This window comes from Terrapene carolina, unplaced genomic scaffold, assembly GCF_002925995.2.
Source record: "Terrapene carolina triunguis isolate 2854851 unplaced genomic scaffold, T_m_triunguis-2.0 Scaffold231, whole genome shotgun sequence".
In the NCBI taxonomy this organism is placed as follows: Eukaryota; Metazoa; Chordata; order Testudines; family Emydidae; genus Terrapene; species Terrapene triunguis.
The window spans coordinates 17,766,529-17,787,867 of NW_020664582.1; the positions used below are offsets into that span (position 1 = coordinate 17,766,529).

Genomic DNA, 21,339 nt, shown 5'->3' on the forward strand with positions numbered 1-21,339 from the left:
ACCACTAGGCTCCAGTGACGCCCCCCTTAGGTGACCACCCCAGAGGCTGGCAAAACTCAGTTGCCTGCCCGCGGTGGGGCGTTAGCTGAAGGTGGCCCCCCAGTGTCCTGCCAGCCCTGCGGGCGGCTCAGGCCGGTTCCCAGCGCGGTCGTCGCTGGAGATGTGGGCAGGGGCGAAGCTGGCCCCTCCCCCGCGGGAGCCGCCCTCGCAGAAAGGTGCCAAGCTGGGGCGGCAGGGCACGGCCAGGAGGGGATCTCAGACCCGAGCGCTCCAGGAAGGAGGCTCCCCCGCGGGACAGGGAGCGAGCGAGCGAGAGCGGGGCAGGGCAGGGGGATCCTGGCGCGGAGGCGGGGGATCTCTCCGGCTGGCCGGGCTACAGCGCTTTGCTCAGCCTGCCTGCGGCAGCGGCTCCCAAGTTGGCGGAGGACTCGCGCGCCCTGCCCGGGCTGCCCGCTGCCTTCCCCGCCCAGCCCGCCGGGCATGGCGCCCTAGCCTGGCGCAGGGGCGAGCCGCGAGCCATGGCCAGCACCAGCGAGGCGCAGCTCGAGAAGGCGCTGGGGGGCCCGGCCCTGCCCGCGGACTGCCAGGAGACGGAGCAGCTGCTCTTCTCCAGCGATGGCAAGGGGGTCCGGGGCTCCAAGTCCTTCTCGGGGACCCTGGCCAGCGACAAGTCCCTGGAGACGGAGCAGAACGGCCACAGCCTGCCCTACAAGACCGTGTCCGCCGGGCACCTGGAGACGGCCTCGCACTCGCCCTCCCGGATCAGCCTGGGGCGGGCATCCTCCACCGCCACCACCAGCGCCCAGGAACAGGGCCGGCCGCTGGATTATCTGGTGCTGGCCATCTTCTCCTGCTTCTGCCCCGTCTGGCCCATTAACATCGTGGCCTTGGTCTTTTCCATCATGGTAAGTGTTGAGCGCCCGCCCGAGGGGTCCTGGGGAGCCAGCCACCAGCTCTGCTCCCCCCCCTCCTCCCCGGGGTCCTGGGGCGCCAGCCACCAGCCCTGCCCCCCCCACACACTTGAGGGGACGGACCCGGACGCTTTTAAACTCCGAGCCCCGCTTTTCCCTTCGAACCGAGCGCGCTGCGCCCAGCAGCCGGGCGGGGCATGGCCGCTGGGTAGATGCGCTGCCCCCTGACGCGCCCTGGCTGCGCGGACCGGGCGCAGGGGAGCCCCGGCGCCAGCCCCAGCGCCCCCCACCCCGGCACTGCCCGGTCTCGGAGCGCTTTCCTCCCCGGCACTCGGCAAAACAAGCAGGACCCCGCGCCGGGCCCCCACCCCGCCTTCGGATGCGGCACACGTGGCCAGCTGCGTCCCGCTGGGCAGTGCCGGAGCAGAGCCAGGCAGCGCTGGGGCTGGGGGATGGTTCAGCCCGGGGGTCTCTAAGGAACTTGGCTGGCGGGGGAGGCGGAGCCCCCCGGGGCCCGGCCCCAGAGCTCGCAGCTCGGAGCAGGACAAGCCGGTCTGGAGCCCGCGCAGAGCCGCGGGATGGGCGCTCTGGGTCTGGGAGGGGGCAGGCGGCAGAAGGGAACCAGCCTGTCTGAAGGGGGGGGTCACAGCACCCCTGGAAGCGTGGCCCCTTCCCACCACCGCTCCCCCAGAGCGCGGCTGGGCTGGGGGCCCCGGGGCAGAGCTGGGCAGGGAGAGCGCCCCGCCTGGGGCAGGAGCAGCAGCCGGCTGACCGGGGGTGCCCTGGGTGTGGCCCTCAGCTAGGGCTCCCCAGCTACAAACCCGAAAGGAACCTGGAATTCTTTGTATCCTGCCCCGCTCAGAACAGCCTTTGTTCCTCCGGAGCTGGGGGTGCGGGAAGGGGCCAGCTTCAGCCCGGGGCATGGAAGGGACTCAGGGACACACAAACCTCCCCGGGGTTAAACCCTCCTGGAGCACACGCAGGCCCAGCTCCCACACCGGCTGCACCCTGGGGGCCAAGCAGTAATTTTGCTAGGAGGGATGGGGAGCAGCCGTGGGAGGGCAGAGAAGGGGACAGTGCTTGGAGGTAGGGCCCGAAGGAGCTCTGACTAAGAGCAAGCCAGGGCCAGGAAGGGAAACCCCTTTCAAACCAGATTTGATAGTTCACTCAGCATCTGAACACAGCCTGGGAGCATTCCATGCCAGACAGGGTGTAACCCCGCGATTGCTATGGGGAGGTGAAGAAGTGCCCTTCCCAAGGGGGCTGTGCTTAGGGTTACAGCATTGCCGGCCTTACACAGACAGCACCTAGAGGAGGGGGGCCTGAAATGCAGGGAATCACCAAAAGGACATTTATAAACCCTCCCTTCTCTACGAGGGACCGGGAGCTGTTAGGCAGGATTCTACCATCACCATTGGGGTCATAGCACCTGGAGGCCACCTAAGCCAGCTGGCAAATACCCCAGCCAGGGCGGTTAAAATAAACCCTGAGTTCCAGCTCCAGTGAAGTCCCTTAGCTCGGGCCGGCGCTGTCAAGACAAACACAAGGAGAGCAAAGCAGCTCAGAACTGGCCCAGTTCCAATCGGACTGGGAGAAGAGAGGACCCACCCTTTAGCCTAGGTAGCTTCCCCTACCCGGATCACTCACGTAGAGGTAGGGAACCTGGCCTCTAGTCTTCCCCCTTCCACCCTGGGGCTGGAGATCAGGGCCCCTTTGCGCTCGGTGCAGAACAAACCAAGGGTGATCTCACGGGCCCAGAGAGCTTACAGCCTAAACAGACCAGACTTGGACTCCTGGAAGTTGGGTTAACGAGGGGTGAACGTAGGCCACCACTGAGGCTTCTCCTTCAGGATCCAGTGGTCCTCTAAGAGCTGAAGCCTTGCTCTTGTTCTGTCCTCTAGGCTCCCAGGCTAGAACAGCAGATTTGCACTCCCTTCCCTCTGAGCATGTGACGACACAAGGTGCACGGCTGGGAGATGCCAGAGTGAGACACTACTCACACCCAATGGTGCATATGTCCAAAATACGATTGTGTGGGTGCTCCCCTGCGAGGGGAAAAAGAGGTGGCACTTTCCCCACACTCCATGGCCAGCTCCAGTTCCGCTCAGCAGTGGCACTAAGATGGGCTCTCTGGGAACCGCACATACCCGCCTACTGGGCGGGGTTCTGCAGTTCTTATTCCCACAGAGCAGCTCCCTACTCCCTGGCTAGCCCATTGAAATCAACACGAGGTACTACTGACCCAGAGACAAGCACCCCTCTTTTCACGCATGCTTTGATCAGCCTCAGACTAGTGAGCAATGCAGGCATTTCAACAGGCATCTTTAAAACACGCCGTGAAACGAGCAGGGCGCGTTCCCTCTTGCAGACTCAGGCAGACATCGCTGCCTCTGGGGCTGATGGGCCAGTTTTCTCCCCAACTGGAAGAGCTAGAAAAAGCAAGTTCTTTTAAAAGAATAATAATAATAAAACGGCTGATGCGATAAAGTACTGGCTTGATGAGCCCCTGTGAGCAGGGCCAGTTCATTCGTCGCCCTAGGCGACACTGAAACGTGGCAGAGCATGACCCGTATCCATTCCAGGTGGGCCCAGAGACAGTGCTGGTGAGACTGGTCATGCTTTCCACCCAGGAGAGCCAGTGAACTGGCACTGGAAGGGCAGGGTCAAGGATTCAGTTACCGTCAGGACAAAAACCACAGGGCCTGCTGTTGTGCTCACCTCAGGGGACCCTGGGGCTGTTTGTCCTAGATTGAGGACCTAGATTTGGCTCAGGCAGGCTTGAGATCAGTTTGGTTCAATGGATTTGTGCTGTCTCCCTACCCACTCGCCACATCAGGCCAATGCTCTGGGCTTACAGCCTGCATGTTCGGAGAAAACCACTGTCATTCCTCCCCACAGCATTGGCTTTGGGGCTTACGGCGATGTTTCTCTACTAAAAGAAGCGCATCCAAAACCAAAGCCTTTCTGGAAAATATCGACTTACGTACGATGCCTGATCCCCCTCCACCAACCAGTTCCAACTAGCGCCGACACCAGTACGGGAGGTCAGAACAGGCTCCCTCACTGGGAAGACATGATGCCCCCAGCCTTTTACTGTCGTGTTCATGACCCCCTCAACCCCATCTGCTTCACAGGGCAGGGGTTGAGTGCCTTCATGGGTTTGGACAACACCAGCACAGTGGGGTCCTGGTTGTTATTTAATATGTCTAATATTATGGTAACAATAATAATAATTCTCACACCTGGTCCTTCCTCCCAGCTGTTTGTTAGCTGCTGTATGGCTGCACCACGGCCAGGCGAGTTACCAGAGCAGAACTAGAGCACCCAGCAGTTTCTGTTCAAGTGCTGAGAGATTAAGCAGGAGCCTTTTGTTCAAATAACTATAGCGTAAAAGTGGCCCATTGTCTTCCTTCCTTTCTTTATTTTTGTTTAACTCACGGTTCCTGCTGCCCCAGTCCACTCTCCTCCCACATAGCTCTCCCCTGGAGAACTGCAGCCGAGCAGCACAGAGCCTGGCCCACGGACCAGAGGCAGGCGGGGGCACAGTCTTTTATGAATGCCTACTTCGCTCTTTCACTGCCTCTTTCATCTGATGCTCTAAAAGGCTCTTTGCAGACATTAACTATTGAAGTGCCATGCTGCCCAGGGAGTTATCGTCTCCCTTGAATACTCAGCACTTGCAGAGCTTCTGAATCAGCAACTCATTAATCCTCCCCCACATGCCCCCTGAAGCAGGGAAGATATTATCCCCCTGACCAGCGAGAAAGTGACCTCCAGTGACTTGGTGGCAGACCTGGGACTAGAACCCAGGGAGCCCTTATGCCTGATCTCTTGCACTAAGCACTAGTCCAGATTGCCTCCACCAAGGTCAGTTTATCTGCGGCTGGTTTAGGGATTTTACTGGTAAATAAAAACAAACCCTAAGACTGAAAAGAGCCTATTTCCTCCTGATCCACAAACAGCCAAACTTACCCCCCAAAATAGAAAGTGGGACTTCTTCAGTCCCTTTCTATGGCTTCCCGGGCCAGTTCCTGGGCTCCGAGATTTTCAAGGAGCTGATGGCATCTGGAGCTCTTCATTGAGACTGAAGCAATTTCTGACTCTAACTATTCCCGCATACCAGGGCAGAATCAGCCAGTGCGAGAACAGAGCAGAACACTGCTAACGATTCTCCCATCCCTCCTTGCACACAGGTGGCTCAACACTCACACCTCAGGCTGCAGAGCCTTCCAATTAGCACCACCCCAATCAGTCTGGAGGAAGGAACCACGCTGCTTTACAGGGCCCGTGGGCCCCTTTTATAGTCTTAATTGTGCAATACAGGCAAATCTCCCCTTTGAAAAATCAGCTCAGGGAAGGCAGCAGCCCCAGAGCTCCAGCACGCTGCTTACTGCGCAGAAATGCACTGAGGGGAAGGTGCAGTCAGCGGTTCCCCAGAAGCCAATAAAGATTTAGAGAGGGACGTGGGGTCAGGCGCTAGAGACAAGCCCTCTGCAGAGACAGGCCTCCATTTGGAAGAGGAATCGGGCTCTTTGCAGGAGCCAGCTGGCGTCAGTTGCACAGTGGAGAGCCTGCTTAGCCAGGATGTGGGCTAAGATGGACTCAGCTTATTTGGCTCTGTAATGCAGTGGCACAGGGAAAACGGGATAGTGGAGTTTTGCTAGACATACACGGTAATGAGCCACATAACTCCCAGCTATCCTTCCGCCAGCTGAGCAAAGTAGCTCCCCCACTCTTCCTTCTGGGTGCCACAGCAGTTCTATGCTGCAGCGATGGGGCTATGAGCGGGTTTGATTTTCAAACACCCGCCCCGTTGGAGCGGGGGAAGAATCGAAGAGCAAAGTTAGGAAGTTGCCCATCCCTAGACATAAGTGCAGTGGGGTGTATGTACCTTGGTAAGTGCAAGAGATGCGGGAACATATCGTCGTCAAACACGCATGTCTGCTGAGGAGTGCTGCCCCAGCCAGAGGGAACACGGTGGATGGCGTTGCACTGGCCCCATGTGGTGAAGTGCCCAGATCTCGTTCAGTCCTGAGGGAGGAGAAGACTGCTCAGTATGGAGACCTCAAATTCAATATAGCCCTTGTACAAGCAGGCAGAGTTCCCAGTGGCTTCACTGGACGTTTCCCCTGAATTGGCTTGCTGTGGCTAGCGAGGTGTGAACACCCAGATGTTTGCTTCATCAAGCACGTAAACCTTGGCTGAGCCCATGTCCAGCTGGGCTAGAGATACTCCTGAGGGCATTCTGCGCCCAAAAATTCAAAATTCTGCACACAATATTTTAAAATTCTGCAGGTTTTATTTGTCAATGAATCAATGCAGGGGCTCCAGCATAGCAGTGGGGAACACAGGGCACTGGCTGCATGAAGGTGGGAGATCACCCTGCAGCCTCCCCACCCCTGGGACACAGAGTAAGTGGTGAGGCTACAGCCAACCCTGACACAACACAAGGCCTGGGCCTGCCCCAGAAACACCCTGGGGCCCTACCCCTCTGCACCAGGTGTGGGGCAGGCAGGCTCAACCATGCAAGTCCAAGTGTGAGGGGGCTCAGTGTGGGGGGGATCCAGGTGTAGGGTGAGAGGATTCTGTTTGGGACAATCTGGGTGCAGGCAGCTCAGTGTGGGGTCTAGGTGGGGGGGGGATCTGGATGCACAGAACCTTGTTGGGGGGCGGTTCCAGGTGCAGTGGCAATGGGACTCTGCAGGGGCTTCCAGATGAAAGTGGTTGGGGTCAGCAGAGGGGTCTGGGCGTGGGGGTCTCAGCAGGGGCGCCTGGTGAGGTGGGGGTCTGGGTGCAGTTAATTGGGGGTCAGTGGCATGAAGGTCTGGATGTGAGGGCTCAGTGCGGGGGGGTGGGACTCATCAGGGTGGGGGTTTGAGTGCAGGGAGCTCAGTGCGAGGTGGTCTGGGTGCAGGGGTGGGGGTCTGGGGCAGGGGGTCTGGGTGCAGGGGGCTTCAGATGCAGGGGTTGAGGTTCAATGGGGTGGGGTTCGGGTATGGAGGGCTAGGGGGGTTCAGGGTGTACGGGGTGAGGCTTGACAGTGGTTTCTGAGTATGGGAGATCTGGATGCACAGGGGTTGGGAGGGTGGAGGAGCAGCTCCCCGTACAGTGACCCCCTCCTCCCCGCAGCTGAGGAGCAATGGGGGCAGGAAGCAGGGGAGGATGGTGAGCTTCCTGCAGCTGGGGACGTTTCTGGGGGTGGGTCTGACACAGCCCCAGCCACTCCTTGTAGGGGAAGAGGAAGTCCTGTCTTCTTCTGCCTCTAGCCCAGCCGAGACTAGCAGCTGATTCCAGCTCAGGGTAGGAGCCACTGGCTGGGGTGTCCCCAGCCCTGTGGTGATTTACCTCTCTGCTGGCTGCTCCAGGTGCCTGAAATGATGTACCTGCGCAGCTAGGGAGTGGTGCGTGACTGCTCTTGCAGCTTCCCTTTACTTCCCCGTCAGAAAGTCATTTTTCTGCAGGGAAGCAAAGAAATCTGCGGGGGACATGAATTCTGTGCACGTGCAGTGGCGCAGAATTCCCCCAGGAGTAGCTAGAGATATGGCAGGAACCAGACTCTCCAGAGTCTTTAAGCACCGGGGACCAGCTCCCCTTGGGGGCATGCTCCAGACTGCTTGCAGCCACAGCGGCAGCTGGCTGGCATGCTTACAGCCCGCTGACTTTTCTCCAGTTGTTGGGGGGCTTGCACTCTTCTATTTTCCCTGAAGTCAATGCTTTTTGCACACAAGGCCTCTTCCAAGCACTGAGCAGTGGACAGAGAAGAAAGCATTGGAATGCCTTTGGAGTTAGGCTCATAAATCACCTTTCAAATGCTGCACTCAGGTCCCAGCAGGTCCTGTGATCAGCAGAAAAATCATCTGCCCATCTCCCCCTTCCTTTCCCAGTGTGATCTCCTGGACTGAGTCACTTCTGGCCTGGCTGCATAGATACCTGAGTGCATCTTTTTCAGTCTCCCTGTTTGACAAAGCTGAGGACTGGCTCTGGTCACGCTGACCTGGGCCTGCGTTAATAGGTTTCAGTTCCTTTCAGCCCTCCCATTTCGGAGAGCAGAGCTCACACACACAAATAGAGAAGGAGCTCTCTGGGACCAGCCTCGCTACCAATGCCAGTGCAGGGTATGCCCCCCCCCATTCTGCTGGGAACATGCATGAATGAGCACGGACCAAGAGACAGAGAGAGGAAAGGAGAGAATCTTTGCGACAGCTCAGCCATCCAAAACAAAAGAGCCTGTGTGCACCAGAGCCCAGGCTACAACTAGAAGCACTTAGTCTGCAAGACACACAGAGAGATGCCCCGGGGAACACTCAGGTCTCTCTCTTACCCCCTCTCCTGCTGCTCCTACACTGCAAACCAACCATAAGTTTCTCCAAACAAGGGGAAGGCATTTAGGGCCCAATCTTGGGAGAGGCAGCATTGGAAAGAGCAAGTGCTCTCATTTCTCATTGCCTCACTCAGCCCCTCGCAACAGGATGCAACCAAACAGCCCCCTGATGGTACGCAGTGCTCACTGGTAAAACCCCAGGGATGGCCAGGGGCTGGGCTGCTCTTTTCCACTGTAACACACTACTCTATTTCTAGAGAGCTTCTCATGTGACAGGCCCCAGATCTTTTCACACACTACACGTAAGAATATAAGAACGGCCACACTGGGTCAGACCAAAGGTCCATCTAGCCCAGTGTCCTGTCTTCCAACCGTGGCCAATGCCAGGTGCCCCAGAGGGAATGAACAGAACAGGGAATCATCAAGTGATCCATCCCGTGTCGCCCATTCCCAGCTTCTGGCAAACACACATGCAGGAAACCTCTTCCCCTTAGCACTAACGGGCCGCCCCCTCTGGGCAGGGGTGTGCACAGAGGCTGTTTAACAGTGCACAGCACCGCTCGGAGAAGTGACGAATGCCCTAGCCAGCCGGAGCTACAGAGGGTCTATGGTGAGGCTAAGTGCAAGCAATGCACAGCACTTTGTAACTGTAATAAGTATCATAGTTAGAGAACAACTTTTAAACTTCATTTCAAAGGGCTATGTTGATATTTCCTAAAGAATATGTTGCTGGTTTTATCTCCTAAAATGTTCCCACTAGCATGTTTCAAAAAAAGTCACACGCTAATTCTTTAGTCAACATGAAGTCAAGAGTCATAGTGCATTCAGACAGTCGGTCGTCATTTCTCAATAATTAGTTTTTAATACTAAACTCCCAGCTACAGCTACTACCACACACTCCGATTAGTCCTCAAGAGAGTCTTACATTTTAACAAATTTTCCCTCTCTGCAAACATTGATTAATGGACACAAATTGCTCATGTTTTTATGTGGAAAGTGAAATCCACGATTACTGACATTTACCAGTTACAATCAAACCCTTCCATCCCAATGAGTAATATATGGACAGCGAGAAATGCTCACAGAACATTCCATGTGAATGCTTGTGTATTTTTCATAACTGTTCAAGAGGAGCTTAGAGAAAAAGGATCCAGAAGCTGTAGTGACGGGCTTCACTCTTTGTTTGTGTTTTGCTAGGGAATGTATAGACCAATGCAAGCGTGTTTCACTGGAGTCCAACATACACCTCTCTCCTCCCCCCCACGTTACACGTTTGTTACAAAAATCTGTGCCTTTAAAAATCCCAAATGTTAAAAATCTGTCAATGAACAGTTAAGGGATTCAGCCAGTCCCACTACTGCCATATAATCCATCGCTCACTGTCATCCCACCTGATTTAATTTTGCTACCTTCTGTTCAGTAATGCAAATAGGCTGCTGGGTGCTTACTGTTGATTTTTGATATCCTCTATTCCGTGTGCATTACAGCTTCTGAAAGGAAGAAGATCCAGGCTGCGTTAGGTTATGTCAGAGTTCCGTATATTCTCCTCGAGTGTGCTGGGCTGGTGGGGCAGAATATCTGTATGACTGGAATTGGCATGACTGATTTATTGGGGTTATGAAATGGGGTGCTTATATGGTGATGTAGGTCCATGCAGACCTTGCAAGTTGTATTTTTAACTGTTTTAAATCTATTGTGTAGCAAGTCACATATGTTTGGTCACAGTGTTTGTTGTTTTTGTAGTGACTAAAGAAGTAACCATTAGTGGTGTTTAGTGACACAGTATATTGGCAACGGAACCCTTGGATAGGAAACGGGCTTGGATCATCTAATCATTTGTTAGTTTGATTTTTGCATAGATTTTTGCAAACTTTAAGGGTGAATGGTATGTGTTAGGTGGGATGAGCGAATGTGATGCCGGATTATATGGCAGTGGGGGACTTGCTGGACCTCTTAATGGTTCATTGCTGGCCATTTTCACATGAGGGGGGTTCATCTGGTTTTTTTAAAGGAGCAGAAGTCAGAAGGAAAGTGTGATTTTTGGACAGTATTGAAACTCATGCTTTCAACCTTACCTCTTTTCAACTACGTTTGTGTCTAGGAATTCCCTCCCCCTCTTTTTAAATGAGTGCAAAAATGTAAATCAGGCGGGTCCACAGGGTCCGCAGGAGAGGAGCCCTGCTCTGACGGATCTTCTGAGGTGCCCTAAACCAGGGCCCTCCTCCTGCAGACCCTAGCATGTTCGTGGGAGGGGCGCATGTGCAGCCAGTTACAGTGGCATGGAATATAATAATAATAACCCCCCTCGCTCTTATCAGCAGACCTCAAAGCACTTCCCAGTCTGATGGGTTGATTGTCACACCCCTCGTGTGAGGCAGGGCCCTGCTATTATCCCCCTGTTATAGACGAGGAACTGAGCAGACAGACTCGGCCTCGGGTACGCTTGCGGCAGCATGTACCGTATGTGGAACTACACGCCGCAGTGAAAGGCGGGCTGCATCCAGGCTGTGGGGTGTAGGCGCTGGCAGAGGGGAGGCCGTGGGGAATGGCTCCAGCAGCAGGACTCTACACTACTAAAAAGAGCCGCGTCGAGGGAGGAGGCCGTGCTTGGGCGTGCAGAGAGCCATCTCGGACTCGGAGTGTTGCTGTTCTACTTGCCTAAGCCACGCCTTGCCACCCACACTGGGCGGGCAGGGTCTGTGCTCCACATGCCCCCGACGTGTAGACGTACCTGACAGGTGCCTGTGGCAGAGCAGAGGTCTCCAAAGTCCTAGGCTAGTGCCCTAAGCTCTGGACTGTGATTCCTCCATGTTCCACCATCGGGTGCCGTGGATAATAGCTGGGGAGAGGAGGCAGCGTCAGTCCACATGGAAATGTTAAATGCTTATATTTTACAGCTAGAACATTCCAAATGTTTAACTTCTGTAATGTGGGTAAAAACCTGCGAGAACCTGGCCTCCTTGGCCGACCTCCCCTTACCTTCAGTAGGGCCAGAATTTCACCTCTGTGCCCCCCCCCAGGCCTCTGCATCCCTTAGCACCTCCCAACAAGGGGGACATTTCTAAACACCAGGCTCTGAAATTCCTTATCTGATTTTTTCTCAAAATGTCCCAGAAACAAGAGGCATCAGGTGGGGCTTCAGGGGATTGGTTTGCTCTGGGGAAAGTCGGGGTACACACACTGAAAACGGGGCTTCTGCTGAGCAGCCAACATTTCCTTGGCCCTGGAGGGGCTCTCCTGCCTTGCCACCGCATTTGTCATTCATGCTGAGGCTCCGTGAGTTGTCTGATCATAGTGACATCTTTGCTGCCCCAAGCACCTGACCCTCTGCTAAGTGTCAAGCCTCTGTTCCTTGCCTACCTCGCCCAGGCCCTGCAGCCGAGAAGCAGGAACACGGCCCTGGCGCTCTCTTCAAGCAGCAGTAACCCGTTTCCCTCATCAGGGGATATCCCAATTTTGGCCCTAGTGTTTTTACTTGGAAACCAGGTTATTGCTGATTACAACAGGAAGATAACGAGGATATTGCTTCATCAGTCACTGATTCTGAAGGCTAACGATCCATCTAATTGTACTGTGGGTTACATGTGGTCTGACCGGTCCTTTGCTTGGCACTCAGGCCCCGGAGCACAGTTAGTACGGGTGGAGTTGTCTGGTCAGCAGTTTGGCAGAGCACAGCGGTGGTGAAACAGCGCTAGCCAGAGTACTGCGGGAACTGCAGGGTGTCTGACTTTACCAAGCCATTGCTAGTCCCGGTCAGTGCATTGCTAGCCAGTATGGAGCCCTTTTCCCCACTAGGTCCTGGCATCAATTCCAGGCAGGGCTGGCAGTGACCCAGCTGACAGCTGCTCCCCAAGCTGTGGAGTGGGCCCTGGAGTTTTAGCGGGGCAGGCAGCCCTCGCGTTCAGCCCCGCAGTGACGTCACTACGCCTCTGCCTGGGCAGTCCGCGAAGGAGGCCTGCGCTACCGCTGCCCAGGCTGCAGCTGTTCTGTGCGCGAGCAGAGCAGCTTCTGGGGCTGGCAGGGGGACACCGCTCTCCGTACTCCCGTTGGAAAGGAGCCCCCCGGGAAAGCCAGCCAGAGCCATGGCTTTCCCCCAGTCAGGCGAGGCAGCTCCACAGCTGCCATAGAATGCCCACCCCCAGCTCTCTGACAGTTTCAGTCAGTCTCTGTAGTTTCCGAGCTGCTGCTGCTCCCCAAGACAGGGGCTGCTACAACCTGCTCTACCTTATACAAACTAGCAGCGCCCTTCAAGCTCCCATTAAGTTGCTAAGGCAGCCCCGTAGGGGGACAAAGCTGTGGTGGGACAGGCGGCCCCCAGTCAATCTCTGTGCAGCCTTTATGAATGATCCCATAGAGAGGCATTTCCAGGCACCTCCTGGTGACTCCCCCCCGCCCCCGCTGTACCCTGGGAACCAGTAGGTTTAGTTACAAGGCAGGGGCCACCCCCTAGCAGACTGCATTAAGCAATCAATAGAGCAGCAGGGGAAAGCAGCGCGAAGCCGGGCTCCCTCCCTCCTTGCTGCCAGCACAGGAGCAACCATCACTGCAGGAGGCGTTCATTCAGCTGCCCGGGGAAGCCAGCAGAGATGTAGAGCACAGCAGAGAGGTGCCGAACTATACTCCAAAGCAGTGGTTTCCTTCCAACCTTTTTTCGTTTGCAGACACCTACAAAATTTCGAGTGGAGGTGCGAGGTGCGGCCCCCTTTGGCAATCTTGCAGATAATCTGTGGAGGCCCTAGGTCTCCATGGAGCACAGGTTGAAAACCACTGCTCGAAAGCGAGATGAAAGCCAGCAGTTACCGAGCGTTAAGTTAAAGCCCATTCACTGTTCATGTGCAGGCAGCAACAGTAACCATGTAATCTTGCGTCCGTGTGGCAGACTGTCCCCTCCAAGGGGTCCCACTCTTCCTTCAGGGTTTGCCATGCAGCCTCACTGCTTCTGAGCCTGAGCCTCTGGGCTCCCGCGCGCCTGCTTTACACCGGGAGCTCTGCCCAGTGAGTCCAACTGAAGTAGGCTCCTAGTCAGAGACGTGTACGCTCTGCAGGGACCAATGTGCCCCCGCAGGGATTTCCAGTGATGCCGAGGAGCCTTGTCAGGACACAGCCGGGTTTCAGACCCGGTCAGCTGTCGGATCTCCTTAGGTTAGCCCAGAGAAATAAAGGTTAAGACATAGTCCATCTGGCCAAGCCAGAGCAACCCGCAGCCACCCTGCTCTGGACGCCATTCCAGGCTCCCTCTCTGCCCCCCTGCTCAGGCGGAGGTGAGAGCAGCTGGGCCTCTCCCCAAAGCCAACCATTAACTCCTTCCTGTCACCGCTCAGTCCTTACTTATCAAGTTGGCCTCTGCTCAGCTCCCCTGCCGAGGGGAGGGGAAACCTCCTCCCTCCGGCTTGGTGGGGGCGAGGTGTCAGTGTTCTGGCCACTGAGGTTTTCACTGCCTTCGTCGACCTTGGCTCATCCTTTAATGACCCGCTTGGTCCACCCTGCTAGCTTGGGGCCACCCCCGCCACATCTCCTGTGCTGCCCCAAGAGCACTCTTCACTCTTTCGCACCCACTGGTTAGCAATGCAACGTACAAGGGGAAACTGAGGCACACACAGGCATCAAAAATAGTACAAAAAATTCGCACTTTGGCCCATGGTGCACAGCTGCAGTGCAGGCGGCAGAGACAGTGCAGGGCTATGGAGACTGCAGTCTGCTGCTGCTCCTCTCAGCAGCCAGGGGTGGGGTGGGGTTAAACCCAGGTGTGTGTGTTTTCAATTAGGTAAATTTTTGGAGGGTGGTGACTGTGTTTCCCTTAGGCCTGGTCTACACTACGAGTTTAGGTCGACTTTAGCAGCGTTAAATCGACTTAAGCCTGGACACGTTTACACTACGAAGCCCTTTCTGTCGACTTAAAGGGCCCTTTAAACCGGTTTCCTAACACCACCTCGACAAGGGGATTAGCGATAAAATCGACCTTAGGGGGTCGGAATTGGGCTAGTGTGGACGGAATTCGACATTACTGGCCTCCGGGAGCTATCCCACAGTGCTTCATTGTGACCGCTCTGGACAGCACTCTCATCTCAGATGCACTGGCCAGGTAGACAGGAAAAGCCCCGCGAACGTTTGAATTTCATTTCCTGTTTGCTCAGCGTGGAGAGCACAGGTGACCATGCAGAGCCCATCAGCACAGGTAACCGTGATGGAGTCCCAGTCCCAGTCCCAGGATCGCAGAAGAGCTCCAGCCTGGACCGAACGGGAGGTACAGGATCTGATCGCCATCTGGGGAGATGAAGCAGTGCTCGCCGAACTCCGAAACAGTAAAAGAAACGGCAAAACATTAGAAAAGATCTCCAAGGCCATGAAGGACAGAGGCCATAACAGGGACGCGCGGCAGTGCCGCGTGAAAATTAAGGAGCTAAGGCAAGCCTACCACAAAGTCAGAGACGCAAACGGAAGGTCCGGGGCAGAGCCGCAAACATGCCGCTACTACGCGGAGCTGCATGCCATTCTAGGGGGTGCAGCCACCACTAGCCCAAGCGTGTTCTATGAGTCCCTCTCTGCAAACGGGGAAGCGGGTTCGGCGGACGAGGAAGATGAGGATGGAGAGAACATAGATAGCTCACAGCAGCAAGGAAGCGGAGAAACCAGTTACCCCAACAGCCAGGATATGTTTGTCACCCTGGACCTGGAAACAGTAACCCCCGAACTGACCCAAGACCCTGAGGGCACACAGGGGACCTCTGGTGAGTGTACCTTTGTAAATATTACACATGGCTTAAAAACAAGCGTGTTTAATGATTAATGATTAATTTGCCCTGGCAATCGCGGCCAGTACAGCTACTGGAAAAGTCTGTTAACGTGTATGGGGATGGAGCGGAAATCCTCCAGGGACATCTCTAGAAAGCTCTCCTTCATGTAATCCCAAAGCCTTTGCAAAAGGTTTCTGGGGAGGGCTGCCTTATCCCGTCCGCCATGGTAGGACACTTTACCACGCCAGGCCAGTAGCACGTAGTCTGGAATCATTGCATAACAAAGCATGGCAGCGTATGGTCCCGGTGTTTGCTGGCATGCAGACAACATCCATTCCTTATCACTCTTTGTTATCCTCAGGAGAGTGATATCATTCACGGTCACCTGGTTAAAATGGGGCAATTTTATTAAGGGGACATTCAGAGGTGCCCCTTCCTGGTCTGCTGAACAGAAATATTCCCCGCTGTTAACCACGCGGTGGGGGGGAGGGTTGAAGTGACCATCCCAGAGAATTGGGTGTGAGGGGGAGGGGAGTTAGTTGGGTTTGTGCTGCATGTTAAACCTGAAATCGCAGCCCCTCCTTTTACATTGCAAACCCATTTTAAATGGCACGGGTGCTTGGTATGGGAAATGAGGGCAGAACTGTTTGAAACCATCCCCACATGTTAAGAAGGTTAAAAAAGCCCAAAGACTATATGTCTTACCATGGCTGCCTGCAAGCTGAAATCTGTGTCCTGGCACTGCGTGAGTGATCTCTCACACCAAACCAGGAGACTCTCAATATAAGAGGAAAAATGCGACCTTGTAACGAAAGCACATGTGCTGTGTGATGTTGTGAACAGCAAAATCTAACGTGAAAGAGTCTACCCATTGTTCTCTAAAATGTATCTTTTTTAACAACCTCTCCCTTCTCCACCAGCTGCAAATCTTACTCCTTCGCAGAGGCTAGTGAATATTCGAAGAAGGAAGCGAAGGACGCGTGACGAAATGTTTACTGAACTTCAGACTGCCTCCCACGCTGACAGAGCACAGCTGAATGCGTGGAGGCAGTCAATGACTGATTTTAAAAAAGCCCAATATGAGCGAGAGGAGAGGTGGCGTGCTGAATCGCGGGCTGAAGAGGAGAAGTTGCGTGCTGAAACGCGGGCTGAAGAGGAGAGGTGGCGTCAACTTGTAATCAGAAAGCAAGAGTCGATGCTCCGGCTGCTGGAGCATCAAAGTGATATGCTCCTGCGTATGGTTGAGCTGCAGGAAAGGCAGCAGGAGCAGAGACCGCCGCTACAGCCCCTCTGTAACCAGCAGCCATCCTCCCCAAGTCCCATTGCCTCCTCACCCAGACGCCCAAGAACACGGTGGGGGGGGCCTTCGGCCACCCACTCACTCCACCCTAGATGATTTCCATAGCAATAAGTTTTAAAGTTTTAAATTGGAGTGTGTCCTTTTCCTTCCCTCCTCCCCCACCCATCCCGGGCTACCTTTCCAATTATCCCCCTAGTTGTGTGCTGAATTAATAAAGAATGCATGAATGTGAAGCAACAATGACTTTATTGCCTCTGCAAGTGGTGCTCGAAGGGGGGAGGGTAGTGGGGGAGGGTGGGGTGGTTGGTTTGCAGGGAAGTAGAGTTAACAGGGTGGTGGGGGAGGGGCAGAGGGTTCATCAAGGAGCAACAAACAGAAGTTTCACTCCGTAGCCTGGCCAGTCACAAAACTGGTTTTCAACGCTTCTCTGATGCGCACCGCGCCCTGCTGTGCTCCTCTAACCGCCCTGGTGTCTGGCTGCGCGTAATCAGCGGCCAGGCGATTTGCCTCAACCTCCCACCCCGCCATAAATGTCTCCCCCTTACTTTCACATATATTGTGGAGCGCACAGCAAGTAGCAATAACAATGGGGAGATTCTTTTCGTTAAGGTCTGAGCGAGTCAGTAAGCTGCGCCAGCGCGCTTTTAAACGGCCAAATGCACATTCCACCACCATTCGGCACTTGCTCAGCCTGTAGTTGAACAGGTCCTGACTGCTGTCCAGGCTGCCTGTGTATGGCTTCATGAGCCATGGCATTAAGGGGTAGGCTGGGTCCCCAAGGATCACGATAGGCATTTCAACATCCCCAACTGTTATTTTCTGGTCTGGGAAGAAAGTCCCTTCCTCCAGCTTTCGAAACAGAAGAGACTGCCTGAAGACGCGAGCATCATGTACTCTTCCCGGCCAGCCCACGTTGATGTCGGTGAAACGTCCCTTGTGATCCACCAGGGCTTGCAGCAGCATTGAAAAGTACCCCTTGCGGTTTATGTAGTCGGTGGCTTGGTGCGCCGGTGCCAAGATAGGGATATGGGTTCCGTCTATCGCCCCACCACAGTTTGGGAATCCCATTGCAGCAAAGCCATCCACTATGGTCTGCACGTTTCCCAGAGTCACTACCCTTGATATCACCAGGTCTCTCATTGCCCTGGCAACTTGGATCACAGCAGCCCCCACAGTAGATTTGCCCACTCCAAATTGATTCCCGACTGACCGGTAGCTGTCTGGCGTTGCAAGCTTCCACAGGGCTATCGCCACTCGCTTCTCCACTGTGAGGGCTGCTCTCATCCTGGTATTCTGGCGCTTCAGGGCAGGGGAAAGCAAGTCACAAAGTTCCATGAAAGTGCCCTTACGCATGCGAAAGTTTCGCAGCCACTGGGCATCGTCCCAGACCTGCAACACGATGCGGTCCCACCACTCTGTGCTTGTTTCCCGGGCCCAGAATCGGCGGTCCACGGCATGAACCTGCCCCAGTAACACCAAGATTTCCACATTGCTGGGGCCTGTGCCTTGTGAGAGGTCCATGTCAATTTCCTCATCACTATCGTCGCCGCGCTGCAATCGCCTCCTCCTCAGCTGGTCCTGGTTTGGCTTTGGCATGTCCAGGAGGCTCTGCATGTTTTCCAGGACAATGCGCGTGGTGTTCATAGTGCTCAGAATTGCCGCGGTGATCTGAGCGGGCTCCATGATCCCAGTGCTGGCTATGGCGTCTGGTCTGAAAAAAGGCGCGAAAGTAGTATCTGACGGACCAGGGGAAGAAGGGAGGGAGGGAGAGAGGGAGGGAGGGGCGAGTGACACCGCGTACAGGTACAGGGAATTAAAATCAAGAAAGGTGGCTTTGCATCAGGGAGAAACACAAACAACTGTCACACAGAATGCCCCCCCCCCAAAGATTGAACTCAAAAGCCTGGGTTTAGCAGGAGGGAGGGGGGAAGCAAATGAATGGAGAATAAATCTATTTTTTACATCTTAAGACGACGGCGCAGCATGACTGATAGCCCTTGGCATTTTCTGGGTGCTTGGCAGCAAATACTGGGCGCTTGGCAGTAAGCCTTCAGGTCTATTGCACGATCTGATGCCCACTGCAGTATGACAACGATGGATACCAGTCGTAATATACTATCTTCTGCCCAAAAGGCAAGGGGTTGCTGCTGTATAGCAATGTTGCCCCATCCTGCGAATAATACATCTGATAACCATCATCATCAAGGCAAGGGGGCTGGTGCAATGCAGCCCCACGGCTGCCAGCCCCATGTCTGCCAGCACCCAGATAGCCCTCGGCCTCTTCTGGGTGCTTAGCAGACAATATTGGGCACTTGGCAGAAAATAGCATACTACGACTGATAACCATCATTGTCTGCCCGGGTGCCCATGATCGACAGCCACTGCAGTACGATGACGACGGTTACCAGTTGTAATATACCATCTTCTACCAAAAGGCAAGGGGCTGGTGCAATGCAGCCCTACGGCTGCCAGCCCCACAGCTGCCAGCACCCAGATCGCCAATGAAGGCTACCAGTCATGCTGCACCGTCTACCGCCAAAAGGCAGTAAGCTGCTGCTGCTGTTTAGCAATGCAGTCCCACGTTTGCCGGCACCCGGAAGAGATATGGTGACGGTGAGCTGAGCTGAGCGGGCTCAATGCTTGGCGTGGTATGTTGTCTGCACAGGTAACCCAGGTAAAAAGGCGCGAATCTATTGTCTGCCGTTGCTGTGACGGCGGGGGAGGGGCCTGACGCAATGTACCCAGAACCCCTCGCGGCACTGCTTTGCATCATCCGGGCATTGCGATCTCAACCCATAATTCCAATGGGCGCCGGAGGCTCCGGGAACTGTGGGATAGGTACCATAGTGCAATGCGCCGGAAGTCGACGCTAGCCTCGGTACTGTGGACGCGGTCCGCCGACTTCATGCACTTAGAGCATTTTAGGTGGGGACACACACAATCGGCTGCATACAACCGGTTTCTATAAAACCGGCTTCTATAAATCCGACCTAATTCTGTAGTGTAGACATAGCCTTAGAGGTGGCCCCTAAGTGCAATGGCCCCACTGTCCCAGCCCTGTCTAAGCAAATCACATTGGGGATTGAAGCTCCTAAGAACACAGGACCCGTCCCTTTGACAATTACACGCTTCCCTTGCTCTGGTCTAACGCCCCTCCTGTGCAGAGCACCCATGCCACCCAGGACGTTTCAGGGCAGCTGAGCTTCGGAAGCTAATGAAGACTGTTGACAAACTTGAATTGCAAGTCAGGACACTCGTCCCAGGTGATGCAACCGCAGTTGTCTAGACAGAGCTGCTAGCAGAGCAGCTCTCCTTTTGCATGGGTTAAGGCCGATGACTGACACGAAGCAGCCATGGAGCTGGACCCACAACCCCTGACAAGCGCCTGTTTGTGTCTTCCTTTCTGCCAGTCAAGGAACAGCGGACAGCAGGGGGACCTGGACGGGGCTCGGAGACTCGGGCGCATGGCCAGGCTGCTCAGCATAGTCTCCATTGTCCTGGGAATCCTCATCATTGTGCTCTACTGTTCGCTCAATTTCACAGGTAACGCCTCTTCCTCACTGGCCACCATGGCACCTCCTCGGCTAGTCCCTAGCAGCACCCCTGAAAAACACATTGTGTCCACGTGCAAGGGGCATGTACCTGTATGAAATACCACTGGGATTAGACTGGCTTGCAGTAGTGCTAAATACCAGTCTAGCCTGAATGTGGACAGTACAGGCTGAAATAGCTCAGATAGCCATCCCACAATGCACCAGTGGCCCTGTGAAATCCCCCAGAATCCACTGGGAGCTGTGCTGGGAACTGGAGGAATGCATTGTGACAAACAGCTTAGAACCTAGTTTCTCCACCTGGGGGTTGCCCCAGGTTTCAGTGGTTGTGAACACCTTCCCTTGTGCCTGCAAGAGAGGGGGATCCCACCATGTTAGGGGGCTGTAACATGAGGGCATGGTCTGGGAAAGACTGAGACCAATGGTGTAGAAGAATGGAAGCGTGTACGTGAGGCAGGAGGGCAGCGATTCAGACATGAATCTGCAGTCTCCGGGCTCCAGCCCAAAGTGTTTGGAGACGCTTCCAAAGATAAACCAACCCACAAAGTCAGCACCATTTACACCACTGCTGTGCTAGCCCCCAGGTGCCCTGACCTCACACCACTCCAACTCCCCCCAGGACCGAGCTGGCCTCAGTGGAACCACCCAAGAGCGGGAGGGGACGTAATTTAATTTGCAGAGGCTGCACTAAGACTCTGTTTATTTCACAGTTTTTCAGAAGACCAATTAGCATGAAAATACCTTGAAGAAGAGGAAGACGTCTTTCCTTCCCAGGGTTTTAATTTTACCCTTGCAGCAACAATGTTACAATTTAGAAGGGCGGCCTTAGGAAACATCTCTTCTGGAGCGTCGTCCAAGGGAGTGCATGCATTTATTTCACAGCCTCTTGGAAAATGATTTCATATCAACCAAAACAACTGGAGAACACAGCAGCTCGACAAGGACTGGGAACGGGGTTCGAATCCCAAGCAGAGGTGGAACAGAGGGAGATCCGCTACCGCACTCCTGATCAGTAACGAAGATGGTGGGTGGGAGGGAGAACATGACAAACAGGGGACGAGGGGAGAACTTCATGATGAGGTTTATTAAAGAACCCGAAATTTAATTTTTTTTAAAAAGGAAAGAACGGGACGTTTTGAGGAAACTTCTTGACAATTTTGGGACAAATCCAGTTTTTTGTATCGACGAATTCTCCGTCTCTACGAAAAAGCTCCAACTGCCGTCGGGAGATGAAATCGATTCAGTGAGAGGAAAAAGGAGAGTGCCACTACAGGGGGACGTCGCATGCACCTTTCTGCAGCTCTGGCCAAAACCACAGCGAAAGGTGGCGGATCTGGTGGGGGGGGGGGGGGATTTTGTATTTTTGATGAAAAAAAAAAGCTGATGACCATTTGCATGCCTCTGGGAACGTCCTGCTCCGTGTCCGTTTGTACAAAGCTCTTCCGTCATTCAAAACCATCCCAGAGCTGGGAGAGCAGGGATTCTGCTGCATGAGGAATGCCAGCTTAGCAGGACAGTCCCC

The 21,339-nt window shown here is 54.7% G+C and overlaps 1 protein-coding gene across 1 annotated transcript; it reads left to right on the forward strand.

Moving 5' to 3' along the window:
* The first annotated feature begins 518 nt into the window (after nucleotides 1-518).
* Nucleotides 519-19,916, forward strand: TRARG1 (trafficking regulator of GLUT4 (SLC2A4) 1). The gene is made up of 2 exons (XM_026656603.1): nucleotides 519-905; nucleotides 19,677-19,916. The coding sequence occupies exons 1-2, from the start codon at nucleotides 519-521 to the stop codon at nucleotides 19,914-19,916; spliced, it is 627 nt and encodes a 208-aa protein (XP_026512388.1).
* The last annotated feature ends 1,423 nt before the right edge of the window (nucleotides 19,917-21,339 follow it).

Bases quoted from the DNA above. Each gene is read 5' to 3' on its own strand.
- TRARG1 (XM_026656603.1), top strand. From the start codon at position 519: ATGGCCAGCACCAGCGAGGCGCAGCTCGAGAAGGCGCTGGGGGGCCCG. The intron at 906-19,676 runs GTAAGTGTTGAG...CCTTTCTGCCAG, and splicing joins CCTTGGTCTTTTCCATCATG to TCAAGGAACAGCGGACAGCA.